Raw genomic sequence first — 18075 nt, 5'->3', positions numbered from 1 at the left:
CCAGGGAGCTATCTGTGGGGAAGCAGAAGGCGGTGAGGTGAAGAGGACAGGGTTTGAGGATGTTGTACCTTGTGAGCTGGGGACAAGGGGTCCCTCTGGGCCACAGCCAGCCCCCAAAACCATGAGAGGATAAAGCACACTGTGAGGGTGGGGGGAAGGAAAGCTGCTCTGCCCTCCCCAGCCCCAGATAACCACAGCTGCAAAGGGGAGGTACAGCACCCCTCACAAACCCCCCCCTTTGGGTGCTCTGCACCCAAACAGATTTTAAGCCTGGAGAGGGACTCACAGGGATGCAGCAGTCACTCTGGAGCAAATTGCAGCATGCAGCTACCGCTGGCCAGGACCAAGCTACACCAGGTCAGGCTCAGCCCTGCAAGAAGCAGCTTTACCAAGTCACCAGGCACACCTCGGCAGAGCAGTCAGATGTTCAGGATCCCATGCGACACAGCCAATGAGCCCCTGGGTGGGACAAGGGGGAACTACAGGACCACGTCAGAGCTGGCTGGGCTAGGTCACACCAAGAGCAAAACACAGCCAGGCTGTCAGCAACCCAGCACAGAAATGCCACTTTTTTTTTTATTTCAACATAGTAGTGCTTGGTTACAGTTTAGTGAAGAACAAATAGGTACATTCATTGGCCACAGCTTCCTGTTGCAGCCAGCTGCTGCCTGACTGCAAAGCCAAAACACTGTTAAACCATACCAAGAAAAGAAAGTTTAATGAAAGGCAACTATGCATTAAAAAAGTCATTGTACTTCTCAGCTATAAATTACTTCAGTAAAACACAGGACCGGCCCCAGGAGGAGCGGTCAGAGTTTTGAAATTAACGGCCATCCGTACAAACGAATAAAACCAAACCACTTCGCCAGTCATTCACGAGTACATTAGCAACGAGACTCACTGCCCCAACCTGCCATCCTAATGCCAGGAAGATCGTGTTGCTGTTGTGTGCTTCAGTGCAATATGAACAATGAGCCTGTAGCCCTTTAATTTTTTAATTATTATTATTTTTGCACTACACTCCTTTCCCTCCAAAGAAAAACTTAAAGTGCTCCTAGTGCTTTGGAATTTAAGCAAGAACAGGGGCCACTAGCGTCACTTACTGTCTTTGGTGACTTATGGGAGAAGAAGGAAGGGCAATGCACCGAGTTCAGGTCCTTCATTAGCTTTGCCTTAAGTCAAGCGGTGATTGAGACCAAGCAACCTGTTTCTACACCCCAACCGAGGCAAGGAGACAGGCCCCCTCCACCACCTAAGGCAGGGCAGCCAGGAGAGCCACGGCAGTCAGGGTGGAGCTCCCTGGTTCAAGTACTAGAGCAAGAGGGAGCATCTCACAGCCTTCTCTAAAAAAACAGCCCTTTTTGGGCCAGCAAGAGTGAAGCAGGTTAGCAGGGAGAGGCCCACAAGCCAGCACAGGAGACCACACAGAGGGAGAGGGTGTTCTCAGTGTGAGAAGTGACATCTAGCTCAGTACAAGCGAGGTGGGTGATGGGGTGACCAGGCCATACTAGTGAGCACGCGGCAAGCGAGGAGAGGCTGGGGCTGCCCCAGCGCTGTGGACACTAAGTCAGCCTCGGGGGGCATCCCTCTGGCACCAGAGCCCAGTGTCCCAGAGCCAGGCAGCACCGCACCACTCCATGCACAGGTAAGTCCCTCACCCCAGCTGGGTCCTTCAGTGTCAGACCGGGGCTTGAACAGCAGGAGCAGCTCTAGGTAGGTTAAAAGCGGTTCCAGTTCAGGTTGTCACTAGACCAGTGCCCCCAGCCAAGTCCATGTCCAAAGCTGCTTTGCTCATTGCCACATCAGGCTCAGGGACAAGCCAGGAATAACATCAAGCCTCATCTCCAAGAGCCCAATGGAGCTATAGGCCAGGTCAAACGTAGCTATTTTGGTTAAACAGAGACAGAGAAACCTCCTCCCAGACTGACCCAGCACATTCAAACCCCACATACACCGCTCAGCCCTGCTGACACAGCCACTGTGGCAGCAGGAGGACTGCAGGCCCACAGTCCCAACCCATGGCAGGGGAGGGGAAAGCAAGGGGCCCAGGGACCAGATCTCCACAGTGCCGGCCGCTTCCCTCTGCAACAGCAGGCATTGCCTCCACACATGGACAGACAGCTCCTGCACCTCAGTGGGGGGACTCCACCAGTTCACATTCACTTCAGGTTAAAACTCATGGTTACTGCTAAATGCAGTTTAATACTGAGGGGAAAAAGGGGAGCCCCACCATGGGTGAAGAGGAGGGGGGAAGCAGGACTGCTCTCACCACCCACCAGTTAAAGCAGCCCTAGTTTTACACACACTTTGGGCCACACATGTTCCTGCACACACACACTCCTGCTGTGCCAGCTCCAGCTCTAAGCTCTCCCTGAAGGCAGCAGCCTATGAAGTCTTATCCCCTCGCTTGACAGCAGCTACCATCCAAGCCAGCCCTCCTCCTCTGCCATAAGCTAGCGGGTCGGTTACAGCATAGTGATCTTAATGCCAGTAGGAGCACTTGATCTCACCCTCACAGGCCTCTGCTAGGATACGCTTTGAGCTCAGCTCTGAACCCACAGTCCTAGGTAGGACAGTTCAGCAATCAGGTGAAACAAGGACCAGCAGTCAGAGCAAGACCATGCTCAGCCCAGAGGCATCGGCCCTGCCGGGTGCAAATATGGCACGGTATGCTTTAACATTCACCACAGGGGGCCCTGCCCGCCACACACTCGGTGAACAGAGCTTCACACTCCCAAGTGAGTCAGGATGCAGAGTACTTCACAGAACACGTCTTTGCAGGAAGACAGTGCCTCTCCCAGCTATGGATGTGCAATTAAAAGAGTAACTAGAAGTCTCAGACCAAGCACAGCCTGAGCAAGATTCGTTCCTTCCAAGTGTGCAGATAAAAGTGCAAATATGCATTTGATGTTTCTTTTCTAGTGAGGAAGCTCTGGTGCATTTAGCTGCCAACATCTTGAAGACCAGACCAAGAAAAAGCTTCCAGAGAGTTCAGCTTCACTTTGCTACATGGTACCTTAAAAGTCACAGTTCTCTTGCTTACTGCCTGCAGCCATAGGCTCAGTCCTGCTTACAGCTGCAGCAGGTAGTGGAATGTTTGTGTCGATGAGTTAGATGCTTCAGGGAAGAAGGAAAGAGAAAACCAGGTTACAATCCTATACATGAATGCCACTTCTGGGAGGAAAGGGACCTCGCAGCCTCTTCAGTTCTGTGGCGCAGGGTATGAGCTATGGTGATTATTCATCTCCGAGCCGCCCGCGGCAAAGAGCAAGGGGGCACTGTCTGTAGCGGTTCCGCTGAGCTGGGGACCCACCGTGTAGCTGTCATTCCCAGCCAGGGACCCATAGCAGCCAGAGCACTGAGGGGTGGCCAAGCTGGGAGGAGAGACAGAAAAACCAGACATGCACTCTTAGAGATGAGTAATTTGGCTGCAGCTAGTCTCCACTGCTAGGAAAGACTTCTGCTCCCAGCACTGATCAGGGTATCCAAGTCTGCAGAAGCAGGCTATGACACACAGGCACACTATCTCCAAGGAACCTGCCTTTGAGGAAACAGGTACAAGGAGAGGAGCACCAGGCCCTTCAACACTGGTCAAGAGCCAGAACCTCTGAACCCCCTCACTACACCCCCGGGCAGGTGGAGTTCAGGCATCTAAGCACCAGGTGAAGGACAGGGCTGTTGGGTTTGCCCTTACAGTTATGCAGGGGATACCTAACCATTCTCCCCCACATCAGGTGTTCCCACAGAGCTTTGTCCCAGTTGGCTCCCAGAGACCAGGTCCCTCCCAGGACTTCTCCACCTCTCACTTCCCAGTAGAGAAACTCCTTGGGAGGTCATTTAAGAGCCCTCTGCCCCCACAGCTGAGGAAGGATGCTAGCAAGATAAGCCCTCCTGGATGAGGCCTCCTGTCTGTAGCCACTGCATATTTCTACCCGTGAGCACCCCATGCGATATCCACCTCTCAGAGCTGGTCACTTCTGTCTAACAAAAATAGCTCCTTGGGAGCTGCAGAAGGGAACAAAACCAAGCTCAGTCAGAAGGCTCCTTGCCTTATCCACCTTGCCCAAGCTGCCTCTTATACCAAAATCTTTTCCTAAAAGCAGAAGCCAAGAGCCCTGTTACTCTCACACAGGGGAGCAGAATGGCAGCTGTGCTTTTCCTTGCCCAGCCAGGCTTACCCTCCTTCTCTGGCCCCAAGCCGTGACAAGTCATCATCGCTGTCGTAGCGCCTCGGATTGTCAAAGAAGTAGGCTCTGGAGCTGTAGCTGTGACTATTGACCATCCCCGCTGGAGCCTGTTAAAGAGAACAGCGTGAGGCCAGAAGTGAGATATTTCTGACAGCCTTCCTAAAGGCCTGCCCCCCCAGGCCAGGCACTTCAGAGCTCCTCCCTGCACAGGGGTGCTCAAGCTACAGCAGCTTGCTCAGGCCTACCAAGTTCTGACTCAGTCTCTGAGCCCGGAAGAACAGCACCACGAAAGTCGTTGGCACCAGCTCCCAGAGGAAGAGGACCACTCCAAACACCACATACTCTTCACTGCTCACTTCCACATGCACCTGTGGACAGAAGTTAGAGGTCTCTGTATAATCCTTGCCATCAGCAGAGCTACACAGCTCCCAAAGCTGGACACAGCACACAGAACTAGGAATGCAGAGAAACCCTTATGAAGGCAGGAGGCCCTAAACCAGAATAGTGACCCCTACCTGACTGCTCCTACTGTTTTTAATGAGATAGTTCTCTTATGTGTGTTACCAGGGTACTGCTACCTCCCTCCCCACACCAGCCACCCTCCCTTGCACACAGCCATGCCTGACTGAGCATTGCTTTTCTGCTCTAGTTGACTTCCTCCTCCTGTCCCCCAAAAGGAGTTGGCAGGCTAAAATTGAAGAGCACAACAAGGAATTCCTGCTGAAGAAGGAGCCAAATAGAGGAACATTCAGGTTTGCTCTGGTGGAGATAGCAAGCAGGGCTTCTGAAGGCAGAAAGCCAGCTCATCTGGGGATTCAGCAAAACAGACACCCCCACATAGCCTCCTTTTCCCCTACACATGCCCTCACAGGACAGTAGAGTAACTGCCTTTCACTTTACTAGCTCTGGATTGGGGGTCACAGACACCTACCTTGTCTGAAAGGTTGTCCCAGCCATAGTTAAAAGGACCAGGAACATTGTCTGGAGATATGGCCACAGCTACCAGGTTATAGCAAGCCCTTGAGGAATACAGAAGAGCGACTACAGATCCCACAAGAATAGCCTGGCAGACAGATGTTCCCTAGAACAGGAAGAAAAAGAAGTTTTAATACAGACCTTCCTACAGAGCTGCATTCCCCCCTCTTAAACGCATGAGAACCTGTGCAGGCAAGAGTGACCTAGAAGATTTGTATGTTGTTGCTAAAATATTCAGAGCTGGTTAAGAGCTTCCTTGTGTGAAGAGTTCACTGCAGTAGCAGAGCTATACAGCCAGTGTCACTAGGGAGCAGGGAAGACTCAAGGCACAGGAGCATCGTTCTCAGGATCTTATCAGTCAGCTTCAAACTGGTGGTCCAGAGAGATGCTATCCCACCTACCACCTTACTGTGGTAGTCTCCAGAAGACCAACCAACAACCATTAAGAAAATCATCTTGCTGCTTCTACATCCTGATCAGATGCTACAGCAGAGATGTCCACCCGGCTCATTCACTCTGCAGCACTTTGGCACCCCTGACATTGAACACAACATTTGTCTAGGAAAGAAGCCCAAATATTAGGGGTGGACAACTCTGAGAACAGGCAGAAAGACCCAGCACCTGAAGCCCAGCACTGCTATAGGACAAGCCAGGCTTTGCTGTACGCAGAGCTGTGTGCTGAAGGGTGGCTAGATGTTGCAGGACATCTGCCTCCTGCTAGCTGTCCTGGGCTGGTCAAGAGCTTTCTCCACAGTGTTTCAGATGCAGTGCCGTCAGGGGGATAGCTGCGTGAGGTGCCTGAAGGTCACAGTACCCACCCCTTCTGGACAGGTAGCTACAGGAGAGGAAGCTACCTACAGATCTGCAAGTGTCTCCATTTCTTTGCTAAATACACCCCTGAAACCTTTTAATGGCTACTGGTAGCCACCAAGTCACCACACAGCAGAAGCCAGTAAGCAGGCAAACAAACCCATCTCAGCAGCTGACTTGCCTTTGTATTTAAGCAGACAACCTGCTCAGGAAGCTCATCTCATTGACCTGCTCCACATCCAAGCTACAGGTATGCTAGCTCTATTTTCCTTGCTTTACAGCACTTGCTCAAGACAGTGCCTTGAAGAGTCAGACAAGTCCCTGTGACACCAGCAAAGCACAGGAACGCAGCCTGCTCTAGCGCTGTTAGCTGAGCCCTCGGTATTCAGGAGAGCAGAATAAGAGACAGAAAAGCTAGTGAAGCAAGTCTCCAGCTGACAAGGACCACAGTATAGGATCTGGCAGCAGTTCAATAGCAGAGCCTCCTTCTCAAGTGTCAAATGGCTCAAACCTTCCTACCTCCACTGGAGGCAGCCAACTCACCAGGCCCCTCCAGCCTTGCTGTATTGTTTTGAGTCAGCAGGTTCACAGCTGGAGTTCAGGAGGCAGGACAGCCTTTTCAGGCATTTGTGTAACACTTCTGCTCATCCCCACCCTATTTTTGCAGCTCCTCCACAACACAAAGACAGGGGATGCCTCCAAGGCAGGGGAGGGAGACAGCATTTGAATGCAAGAGACCTTTACCAGACAGTGAGGTTGAGTATTCAACCTGAAAGCAGGCTTCTCTAGAGCACCTCATACAAGAGCACAGCCCCACAGGCAGCCTCAGGCATGTAACTAGAGGAAGTTACTGCATTGGTAAACTACTGCTGGGCCAACTTGATAAGTTAATTAGTGTCCAGAGCCAGTCAAAGCTGGATACCTGGCCCATGCAAGCAGGGATTTGAGCAGGTTCTCAGCTTTGCCATGGCTCCTGTCTCACTTCAGATCACCTGGCTGCAATCTGTAGCCTCTGTGGACAGCTGTCAGAGCCAGCTAGGTAGCCGCTCCCAGCTGCCTATGGCCCACACACCCTGGATTCTGGGCAACCATCGATGCTCTCCAGTGCTTAAGAGAACCAGACTTCTCCTACAGAAAGCCTCAGCTTCAACTTTGACAGCACAGCTCTGGCCACCCTCTCAGCTTTCACTCAGCTGCCCTCTCTAAGAGAAGGGGCAGTGGACTGCAGCCCCTTGAGTGGTCATGCAGATGGCCTGCTAAGGAGCAAGGAGATTCCTCCAGCCAATGCACAGCAGTTGTCTGGATCCAGAATGTCTTTGTAGCAGCATCTGCTGCAAGGCAGCTTGTCACCCTCTCCCTGAGGGGGGACAGAGCCATCCAACAGCCCCCAGGGGCTCTACACTCTGGACAGCCTCTCACCTGAGCCAGGCATGGCAGTGCTTTAAGCCCATATGGATTCACCTGATTGAGGACACATTGGAAATAAGGTCACTGCAGGAGGCCAGAACCCCACCTTCTGACACCTAGAAAGGAGTGATTCAGAGCACATGAGGCAAGGAGCTGTACTACTGGGAAAAGACAGTAGCTCAAAAGTACCAGAGCCAGGCAGCTGGCTTCCCTGAGCCTGACTATGCTCAGGTGCTCAAGTTTTTCCTGTAGATGTTTCCAAGCTCATCAAGAGACTGCTGTCTGCCCTTCTCAACAGGCCAGGGACCCACCCTGGAATCACTGCCTTTGACAGGAGGGATATGGCTTCCCAGAGGAAGAGGAGGCAGCTCAAGTGCACACTTAATTGCAGCCTACTGCCACACTGAGACTGCTGGTGGCTTATCCACTTTCCTACCTGCTTGAGAGGAACTGTGTACACTCAGACCCTCAGCTGTCTTTCTGCCTCAGGGCAGGACCTACAGCAATTTTTCCTCCCCTTCTAAGATGCTCATCTCATCCAGGACAGACAAGCACTGCATCTGACTCAAGCAAGCAGCTGAAGCTGGACTGCTGGGGGGGAAATCCCCTTTGCATAGAATTGTTACACATTACAATGTGCTGCAGACTTCACTGTCCTTAGGGACAATATACTGCAGAAACTGCATCTGCTACTCTTAGAGAACCCTCTCTTCCAGTCTAAGCCTAAATTATACTTCTAAACCTGAAAAGCATAAGCAGCTCTTAAGTCTCTTGTTGGGCCAGCAAAGCTGCAGACAATGTATTACCCTAAAACATGCAGGGCACTTCATTCCTACAGCAGGAGCATGCACCTTCTGGAGGGAGAAGTCCAAGAGCTGTCACCTCCACACTGGAAGGAGTATTTAGGCAAGAGTAGCTCAGGTGCCACCAGGCCAGCATTGCTCTGAGTAAGCACACAGATCCAGTTGAACATCCAGCTGATAACCATGCAGTTCTGCTGTAGTTGACGAGGTATTTACCTACCTTAGACTCGAGGTAGACATTCGCTGAAGACATCTTTCCCAGTTTGCACATGCAGCAAGCCAGCGAGATGGCACAGAGGATGAAGAGGCTGTCATTGACTAGGGCACGGGCAAGGACTGTCCACCTCAGCTGGTTCTCCGGGACTTCACCATGGATTAGCATTGCACAGGTTAAGTTCACAACTAAGAAGAGGAGGCTGGTGAATATGGAGCCCAGATACAACAGGACCCTGGAGAGATGGCAGAAGGGAAAAATGGAGTTCCAAGTCAGACAATTCTGCAGTCATTCTCCACCACCCTCCTGTCTCATCAGGCAAGATGACCTCCCAGCATGCCCAGTGCTCTGCTTGCCATGAAGATCAGACATTCCAGCAAGTTTCAGCAGTTGTATTGACAGCCCAAGTCTGCAGAGTCTTTGTTTGAGCTGCTCTCATAATGCATGAGCAGTGTAAGTAGTCATGAGTTACAAGACTCATCTTCTGACAGTCAGGTTCTTATCTTGCAGATTTTAAGTGTTGCTCTAGCTCTGCAATAACTTCAGTCAATAAGCTATGAGTCATCACAACCACTGCAACTTCTTTATTGTGAGTGCCAGTGGCTTTCATTTTCCATTGTGGGTTTCCCTGGAAATAGCTAGGAAGTGCCTGGGCTGCACAAACACAGGTCTCACCTATTGCTCAAGCCTTATCCTGCAGATCTTCTCTGGGGTGGGACAGCTCAGAATGACCTTGGGAGTTCATCTAGTTTGCCAGCAGCACCAGTGCTGGGACCCTGATGACATGTATGGAGGCATGCAGCACATGCTTTAGCTTCCTCGGTACCCTTGAAGCTCCCAGTCCTGCTCCAAGGCACAACACTGATCCTCTGTCAGAGCACAGCCAGGTACGGCATTAGCTCTGCTCAGTCTTTGGGGTCTGAAGCTCCCATTCCTAGCCCTGCAGCACAAGTTCACCTTAAGCCAGCTTTGAAGGTAATGTTAGAAAAGTATCACTTACTTGTACTTGTTGAATTCAGCTGCACATTTCACTTTGAATATGACCTAGGAGAAAGATTTGCACAGCATTACTTAACATAACCTACAGTTCTCCTTTAAACTTAGTGAAGATATATGCAACAGGGGAGCCAGCATCCAGCTGGACATCTTGAAGGACTCTAGATTATCTGTTAGCACCAAGTCTTGCACTGGGCCCACTTGCAAGAAAGACTGGTACTTTTTTTCTTGCAAGAGCCAAGCCCAAATGTAGGTGTCCAACAGGCATAAACATCTTTAATACCCCATATGTGACAAGGGCTTTAACACCACAGCTAAGGACTTCAAGAAAAAGTGACTATGAGTGCTAAACTCCTTAAGATCATTCAAAAATACATCTTTGTCCAGTGTTCCATGCTGCATATTTTAGGACCTCAATCATGCTGGATTTCCCTGTTAGAGAAGGCTGCTTCAGCTGCTGTGCTTTAGCAAGACAAATAGCTGATCTAAAATAACCCTCTGGTATTGGGTTATGGACACGCAGGCTGTAACAAACATTTGGAGCTCACAGCTCCTGCACCCTTAAGATGTTTGTAGGCCAAATACACCCAAAAAGTAACTCTGAGATGGTAGAAGTCCTCCAGAGGTAGAAAGCCCAGCCTGCCAACTTGCATGGCAACTTGAAAGACAAGTGTATTAGAAGACAGTCAGTTATTTGTAGACTATTTTACTCTTCAAAACAACACACACTCTATCCAAGAGTGGATCTGGGTTCTGTGAATCTCCTCACCACACAAGGTATTAGGAGACTCGAGCTGAATGTTGCACAAAGAGGACCAGTGCTTCAAAGTAAAGGCTCACAAGCCTCTCCTCAGACTGCAGGGGACTGAACCCATGCCTGCACCCCCAGCCACTTGGGTTGGGGAGGCTGGAGGAGAACCATCAGCGCACACTCAGGCAGCCCTACAGCACTCTTTCCAATATGGCAGACAAGCTTCCATGCCCCTTTGGGCTGGAGGTTGGCTCCTGCTGAAGAATACAGGGGCAGGACTTCTAGTTTAGGAAAGTGCGGACACTCCCAAGCCACAGCTCAGATGTGAGCACAGTGGTCCTGCTGCAAGGGGACAGGTAACCAGTGCTCACACATGGTCAGGACAAGCAGCATGCTGGCAGAGCTCCATGGAGCTCACTTGTCACACACCAGTGCAGCACAGCCATGGCAGGAATTGGGTTTTGTCCTGTGAAAAATGCAGATCTCAGTACAGACCCCACCAGGAAGGATCCCAGAGCTGAGGTCACATTCAGTCACAGACAAAGCTCGTGTCCTGACTAGAGACTTTGAAGGAACTTGGGAAGAGGTACAGAGCCATTTAGCCAGACCCAGCAGACATGTATTTGTGGGGTGAGCACAAGACTGCTGTGGGATCACTGCACAGATGTGGAAGTTTAATGTCACTGCTTCTGCAAGGAGTCTTCCCTGTCAGCTTCCAGACTGTGGCTGCAGTGAAAGATCACTCATCTCTTACAAGGCACCCTTAGTCAGCTTTTTTCTGATAGGATTTTTGGCTCCTGCTTTCCAGTCAGCACTGAGGTAGCAATGGCACTCTGAAACTTCAGAAATAAGGCTCCTGCCAACAGGATTTCTAGAGGCATTTCAGGATTGGGGGGGTGTGTCTGATCCATTATAGTAGTTTCAAGCATATGAAAGCCCTCCTACAGGGCATCAGACAGCTTCAGCAACCCTGTTCTGAGGGCCAGTTTCACTGTCTGGCTCCTCTCCTCCAGTCTGAGGGAGGATGAACTCAAGAAGCTCTTGAGAAAGTCTGGGAATAAGACACAGTACTTCAGAGGGACTTATCCAGCCCCCATGGCTGAAGGGCACAGTACTACACCCAGTCTCTGAAGCCCTCTACCCTCTTGTCCTGGCCTATACGGGCCCAGAGAAGTACAGAAGTGTGGCATAATCCACTCTGAGCCCCAAAGCTCATTTGAGTTACTGGAAACGTGGGCCTTGGGAAGGAGCATATGGTAACTTCAACACAGAAAAATCCCTGAATCCTCCTCTGTCCTGAGTTTGCCTGTAGGCTACGTTCAAGCACTTTGGGAGTATCAAAACAGACATCAAGGACATCCAGCTGGGAAACCTCTTGGTTCAGCACCCATTCACACAGCATGGAAATCCATTTGAGGTATTTGTACTTCCGCTCTGACTCCCAGAAGAGCAGTCTGTAACTGCAACCTCTGAACAGCAGTGCAAACAAGAGTCCCTGGCTTGTATTCCATCTGATCACCCTGGGTGAGAGCAGCCCCTCAGCTGAGCAGGGAAATGCCACTGGCTAACAGAAAGATGATGCTGGCTTCCACAGCTGCAGTAGCCCTGTGCAAGAAAGACAGACTCCCAAGACTCTCCCCTACAGCCCCCAGCCCTAGGGACTAAGGCACACAAAGCTGTCGCAGGGTTAAGAGTGCAATGGCAACCTGAGACTCACCCTTGGACTGCTGCCACAAAAAGCAGAGGGAGACCACAGCACCAGCCTTTTATTAGCCCCCCAGCTATTTAGTCCTGTAACTTCAGGAAAAGAACAGGCATCACTCAATAACCAAAACCACTGTAAACTAAGACACGATAACTCATCTGAAGGTTGCTTTTTCTTCATAGGGGCTGGGTCAGTAGGTGACACCAGTAGTGTTCACAACACATCTTTGGGTATTTATCTTTGAGACAATCTTGCAAGCCTTTTAGCACTGGACTAGCTCTGCTGCTTTCAAAGCCCAAGGACAGCTGATGTAGAGGCTGTGAAGAAGCTAGTGCAGAGTGCTCAGCAATAGTCCTATTCTTCATAAAAAAATAGGAAATACAGACCCCTGCCCTCAAGTCGCTAGTAGCAACCCTTGCAAACTCAACAGTTCCTACAGCTCCTAGTGAGAGGCCAGCCCCAGAAGTCACACAGTTGCCTGCTGAAAACAAGGAATGGAGGTGTCTGCTAGCCCCGAGTAGCAGGACTGAGAACATTTACTCCTAAACAAGCCTTTTATAAGTTAGGCAACACTCAGTTGTCTTTCTGGAGCCATAAGTCCTTTGAGCACTTCACATCAGCCACAGGCTTGGGAAGAAGGTGAGGCCAAGAAGAGCTACAGACCTCAGAGTCCCCTGTGATACTGGAGGCTTGTTTCTGTGATGAGAGTGGATATATTTCACAAAAGTAAATACCTTGATCACTGAGCCCAGAAAGTGAACTTGCTAAGGGCATGTTCTCATAGCATTGTTTAAGAAACACACTCATCCTTAGAAGGTGTCACAGCTGCTAAGAGAAAATGACAAGTGACAGGCACCATATCCCACAAATGGCTAAGGACCACTTCCAGCACCTGTACGAGCCAGGACCTCAGCCCTAACACTGGGCCTCAGATAGCACTTCAGCTTGGTTTTGATACAGCCATTCACAACAGATTGAGAGATCCAGGAGAGCCAGAAACTTGTCATTGCCTGTCTGATAGAATCAAAGTCACTTTTGCTCCAAAAAGAAGTCACAAGTTCAGGCTCTCCAGATACAAGACACAACGATGTCCTGCCTCGACATGACCACAGCCCTCACTCAGTTGGAAGAGCATCCACAGATTCCTTTCTCTCGCCACAGTTATTCAGCGCTGAGCATCAGAGCAGAGCACAGACTATTTTGGGACTACACCCCATAACAAGTGTTCAAGCTCCCACCCTCCCCTCAGAGGAAAACTTGGAACTATCTGTGAGGAGGATCTCTCACCATCCCCACTAACACAGATCATCCTATGCCATCATGAACACAGAGTGCAACTTGCATGTACCCTGATTTCCTAGAGCAGCTGGTTGCCAGCATGGCCACCTGTTCATTTGGGAGCCATGGGAATCAGCTATGGGATGGAGCAGTTTTGAGTTTAAGTGACCCCTTACCAGCTGTCCCTCTGAGGCAGAGGGCACATGCTAGGTGTCTGCTAGACAAGAAAGGTGGAAGGGTGTGAGAATAGATGGAGACTTTTCCAGTTTTCCATCTGAGAAGGCAGGAATATACAGGACAGCAAGGACAAACAGCTCCCAGGCTGGATGCTCTTTCCATGCATGTCTGCTCCAGTGCAATTAGAGCAGCAAGGGCTGAAAGAGGCTGATGTCATCTAATCAGATGGAGCACTTAAAGAAACCCAGACAGGTTAAGGGTTATGGTCACGCCAGTCTGGCGGAGCAGCCCATCAGAGCCTCACCACTCCAGCAGAAGGCCTTACTCATTGTTGCACACAGTTGCTGACTCAAGCGAGGCAACCATGCCAAGTGCTCAAGAAGGTCTTTGAAAGGGTCAAGATGGAGGTTGTTGTGGCTACATTCCCACATACTGTGCTCCTGACAATGACCTGGGGGAAAGCAGGAACTGGCAGACTCTTAGGAAAGGTAGCATTACTCAAGCAGATGTCTAGCTGGCAGCAGAGGAGCTATTCCAAAAGCAAGGCAGAGAAGCATCCTGGGTGGGATAGCTGAGCCATAGTTCTGCCAGTCTGAGGCAAGACTGGGAGTGGATCTCAGGAATTCTGACCTGATGTACTGGGAACTTCAGATTTCCTGGAAAGGAACTCCTTCTGGCACAAGCTGAAGCAGAGAGGAAGAGATGCTCCCAAGCAAAAGGCATTACACCTTTTGATGTTCCAGGTGGAAATAAGACAGTGACAAAAAGAAGCCATCACCACCAAATAAGCATCCTGCACACGTTTTGTCAGGCCTCCACACCCCCTCAGGAATCTCAGGGCCCAGGAGGGGATAGGAAGAGGATAGCCTCTCCCCACAGAAAGGAGGAACACTAGGCAGTTCCACAAGTTTGAATTTCAGTCCCAGAACAGCCTGCAGTGCTAAATAATGCTAGCTCTCCACGGGCATTTGTTGTTTCCTGGAGCTCTTCCCCCACCCAGCACCATTTCATCCTCAGCTTGTACATAGCTTGAGCAGTTCCATAAATCAAGCAAGATTAGCTCAAATAACATAGCACAGGCCACATTTTCTTCCACTGCTTAGACAGATGTCACTTCTCCAGCATGTCCACAAAGGAGGCACTGTGTACAAAGACAATCAGCCAGGCTTTCAGCACAGAAGCAGCCTATGCTTTTATCTGAGGCTGCACCAGAGCAGGATGACACCCTCAGAGTAGCAGAAGCCCAATGCCTTTCTACAGGTTGTTACCAACTGGCCCTTAAGAATTGGGAACAGATGGGTCTTCCACAGCAGGTTCTGCTTGAAGTCACACTAGTAAACATACCAGTCACCTCTAGATCTTGAGCCACTTCAGCTAAACTGCTGTGGTTACACTGCAGCTTCTCTCCTTCCGCCAGGTAGTGACAATTCTTATTTAATTACACCCTAAGCCCCCTTAATACAACTCCTCCCATGCTTCAAGAGAAGCACTGAACACAGCCAAGCCAGGCATGCCTCAGTTAACTACCAGCACATGGCACCCTTCTGTCAAGGGAAGGATGGGCTAGTTTTATCAGCCTGTTCTCCAAAGCAGAGGAGGCCAAATATCACTAGTCAGCATCACTTCTTTTGTTAAAATGGAAGCCAGAAAAGCACCAAAGACCAAAGTCCACCTAGCTGCACTTTTTCTCCAAACCTCTGGAGCTACAGCCCTTCACCACCTACCACCACTGTGAGATCACCTACAAACACCACGAAGTGCTGGACACCCATGCTGCTTGAGACAGTCAAGTGTCAGACCCTCTCTGTAACTAAGCACGCATACCCATTTTAAGAAGTCATTTTATCCTTCCCCACTCTAGATTCTGAGCTCTTACTTCCTCAGACAGGATTTCCCTTGGCTCTAGGTCTTCAAGGAGCAAGAAATGGGGTTTATTCAGCCAGCATCCACTGAAAAACAGATACCATGGGAGGAAGGGAAGCCTGAGAACCCTAACTGAATTTACTTTGCCTTTCTTTAAAGGAGCCTTTTAACAAGCCTGCAAAGAGGCAAATCTGCTGTCAAGTCCAGTGACTTGGAGGAAAACAGAAATCCAGCCACTTTGTGGCACCAGAACACGGCATCCCTTCCTCAGCTTGCCTTTCAAGGAACACGAACACCTACTAGTTGGAGCAATTGGTAGGTCAGGCTCCCTTTAACAGACAAGATGGATTATGCACACTATGCACCATTTGTTATTTTGCTGCCACTCGATCAGCAGCATATCTAACACCAACAGCTTTTGCAACGGGCAGTTTACCCCAGCTTCCAGGTGTTTGTGTCAGAGGGGGAAGAAACAAAACAGCTGAACAACCCAATTGCTCCAAGCCTCACATTATCATGTGAATGTTGATGTCCTCAGGAAAATGAAATCATAACTCCCATTGGTGACACATCGGAGCGATGGAGCGATTTCGCTGTGTGTTAGCGATTCCTTTGTGAGGCTGGCAAACAGCTGAGAGCTGCAGAGCAAAGAATCTGAACAACAACAACAAAGCTGGAAGGAAAGTACTGCCTATTTATGAAACAAGTCACCAAACTGGAAGGCAGGCAAGCAAAGGGCTGCTCAGGAGAAACTGGAGCAGAAACAAAATACTCAGAGGAGGAAGGGGAGAGCTAAGGCTTCAAAAGATAAAGATAAGTGAAAGGACTAGAGAAAGGAGGATAAAAAAAAAAAATCACAAAACAAGTGATGGGAAACCCAGAAAAGGAGGAATACAGCTCAGCAGCAATAACAAGCAGCTCCGCACTGTCCCAGCAGCGATCATCCTGCTAGGAAGGGGCCCACCTCTCCAGCCCCAGGCTGTTGTCCGGGGAGGCAGAGGAATCTCAGGGTTTTTGTCTGACAAAAAGCTGCAGAACAACAAGCCCAGTTCACAGCGGAGCGGAGAGATGGAGAGAAGGAGGGAGCGCAGCAACAATAGCAGAAGAGGCTCTAGCTGGTGACGTAATGGTTGGCATCAATCCAGGCCAGAGCAGCCCCTGCTGCTGCCACTTTCTGGTCCCCTTTAGAGAAGGGGAATCAATTAAAAAAAAGATGCAAAACAGTCCCCCAAGAGACCCCCATGGTGCTGCCACTCCTCATAGGGTTGCAAAGGGGGAAAGCCCCACCCGGGAGCAGGGCACATCTCTGCACACCCCCAACCCCAGATTCAGGGCATGTGCCTGCCTCCCCCCCATGCCACCCCATGGGGTCCACATTCAAGGCAGACCCCTGCACCCCCACCACCCTGACACTAGGATTCAGGGCACGCTTTTTGCTCATACCCCCCCCCATCCCAACCCACCCCCAAACCTGGATTCAGGGCATAATCCCTGTGCCTCCCCCCAAGCCTGGATTCAGGGCATAATCCCTGCATCTCCCCAACCCGCCCCAAAGCCTACACTGAGGGCAGATCTCTCAGCACCCTCTCCCACCGAGCCTGGTCAGGGCACACCTCCACATATACACCCCCCCCCCCTCCATCCCACCCCAAAGCCTTGCTTCAGGGCACACCTCTGTGCACCTCCAAGTTTGAGGGGGGTGAGGGGTGGCTGAAGAGGAGCCTTTCGCCCCGGCGTCTTGCAGGGTGGGGGGTTGGTGTGTCCCCTCCCCCCCAAAAGAAAAAACTTACCTCAGCGAAATAGAGGTTGAGGAGGCAGAGGCTGGAGAAGAGCAGGCAGCCGGGCAGGCAGTAGAGGAGCCAGTGGGCAAAGGGCTGCTGGAGGCGGAGGGCCTGCAGGGAGTTCTGCAGGTAGAAGGAGAAGAGGGTGGTCCTGAGGGCTGCCCAGAGCAGGCAGAGGAAGAGGCAGAGCGTGTGGTAGCTCAGCCGCCGCTCCCGGTAGTAGAGGAGCAGCCAGAGCTGCAGGTAGGCGAAGAGGAAGAGGGCGGCGTAGAGCGCCGTGTGGAGCACGGTCAGCCCCAGCTCCACCGCGTAGGGCACGGCGGCCCCCTCAGCCAGGGCCGCCCCCTCAGCGAGGGCCGCCGCCGCCGTCGCGCTCATGGGGCAGCGGGAGGCAACGGCCCGCCAACGGTCGCCGCGCGCGCGCCCGTCCCGCCCCTCAGCCCCGGCTGGACACCCCCATGCAACAAAGGGGAGCCCCCCTCCTCCTCCCGCGCGCCCGCCCTCCTGGCTGCGCCGCGCGCCCGCCCGCCGCCAAACAACTCTCTGCCGGGGACAATCAGCTGAGCCCGATTATTTGAGGCGCTCGCTCCTGACAGCGCGCGCTCCCCATTGGCTCCCCGCCGGCCCGCCCCCGCCGCGCCCATCCGCCGCGCCGAGTGGTCGCCGCCACCTGTCACTCACGGCCGCCCCCGCGGCTCGCCTCTTGCTTCTTGGGTTGCCGCCGCCGCCCGCCTCCCCGCTCTCCCGCCCCGCCTACCCCGAGCGGCGGGGCGGAGGCACCGCCTCCCGCGCACCCGGCCCTCGCGCCCTCCCGGGGGCGGGGCGGGGCGGAGCGCGGCGCGCGCGGCGGGGCTGGGGCTCGCGCCGCCGGGCGCGCGCGGCTGCCGGCGGCCGCGGAGGCGGTTGCGGGGTGCGCGCTGCAGCGGGGTGCGGGCGGCTCCGGGGGCGGCCCGGGGAGCCCCGAGCAAACCGGGGGGGCGGCTCTGGGGGTCCCCGCAGCAGTAGGGGCGGAGAGCCCCCGCCTCGTGCGGGCGGTGTAGCTCCCTCCGGGGGTCCTGCAGAGAGCGTTCCCGGGGGGGGGGGGGGGATGGAGCTGTCGGGGGGATCGGGGCACCCCCAGCAGCCCGC

At 52.2% G+C, this 18075-nt stretch overlaps 2 protein-coding genes across 2 annotated transcripts in view; both read right to left on the bottom strand.

Moving 5' to 3' along the window:
* PSMC6 (proteasome 26S subunit, ATPase 6) overlaps positions 1-18075 on the bottom strand; it is a 364454-nt gene that overhangs the window by 36885 nt on the left and 309494 nt on the right. The gene's annotated exons all lie outside the window — the stretch shown is intronic.
* Positions 3203-17325, bottom strand: GPR137C (G protein-coupled receptor 137C). Its single transcript, XM_059819461.1, has 7 exons — positions 16957-17325; positions 9397-9440; positions 8403-8631; positions 5119-5268; positions 4433-4555; positions 4179-4294; positions 3203-3374 (listed from the first exon to the last, which is right to left on the bottom strand). Exons 1-7 carry the CDS (start codon positions 17323-17325, stop codon positions 3203-3205), a joined length of 1203 nt encoding a protein of 400 aa, XP_059675444.1.

Source organism: Gavia stellata, chromosome 7, assembly GCF_030936135.1.
Source record: "Gavia stellata isolate bGavSte3 chromosome 7, bGavSte3.hap2, whole genome shotgun sequence".
Lineage (NCBI taxonomy): Eukaryota > Metazoa > Chordata > Aves > Gaviiformes > Gaviidae > Gavia > Gavia stellata.
Note: the sequence above shows the minus strand (reverse complement) of the source record. Positions and strands in the feature narration are given on the sequence as shown.

Coding starts and splice junctions, on each gene's coding strand:
- GPR137C (XM_059819461.1), bottom strand. CDS start 17,325: ATGAGCGCGACGGCGGCGGCGGCCCTCGCTGAGGGGGCGGCCCTGGCT. Junction 8,632..9,396: donor GCTGAATTCAACAAGTACAA/GTAAGTGATACT, acceptor CCATCTCTCCAG/GGTCCTGTTGTATCTGGGCT. Junction 3,375..4,178: donor CTTGGGGCCAGAGAAGGAGG/GTAAGCCTGGCT, acceptor CTCTCCTCCCAG/CTTGGCCACCCCTCAGTGCT.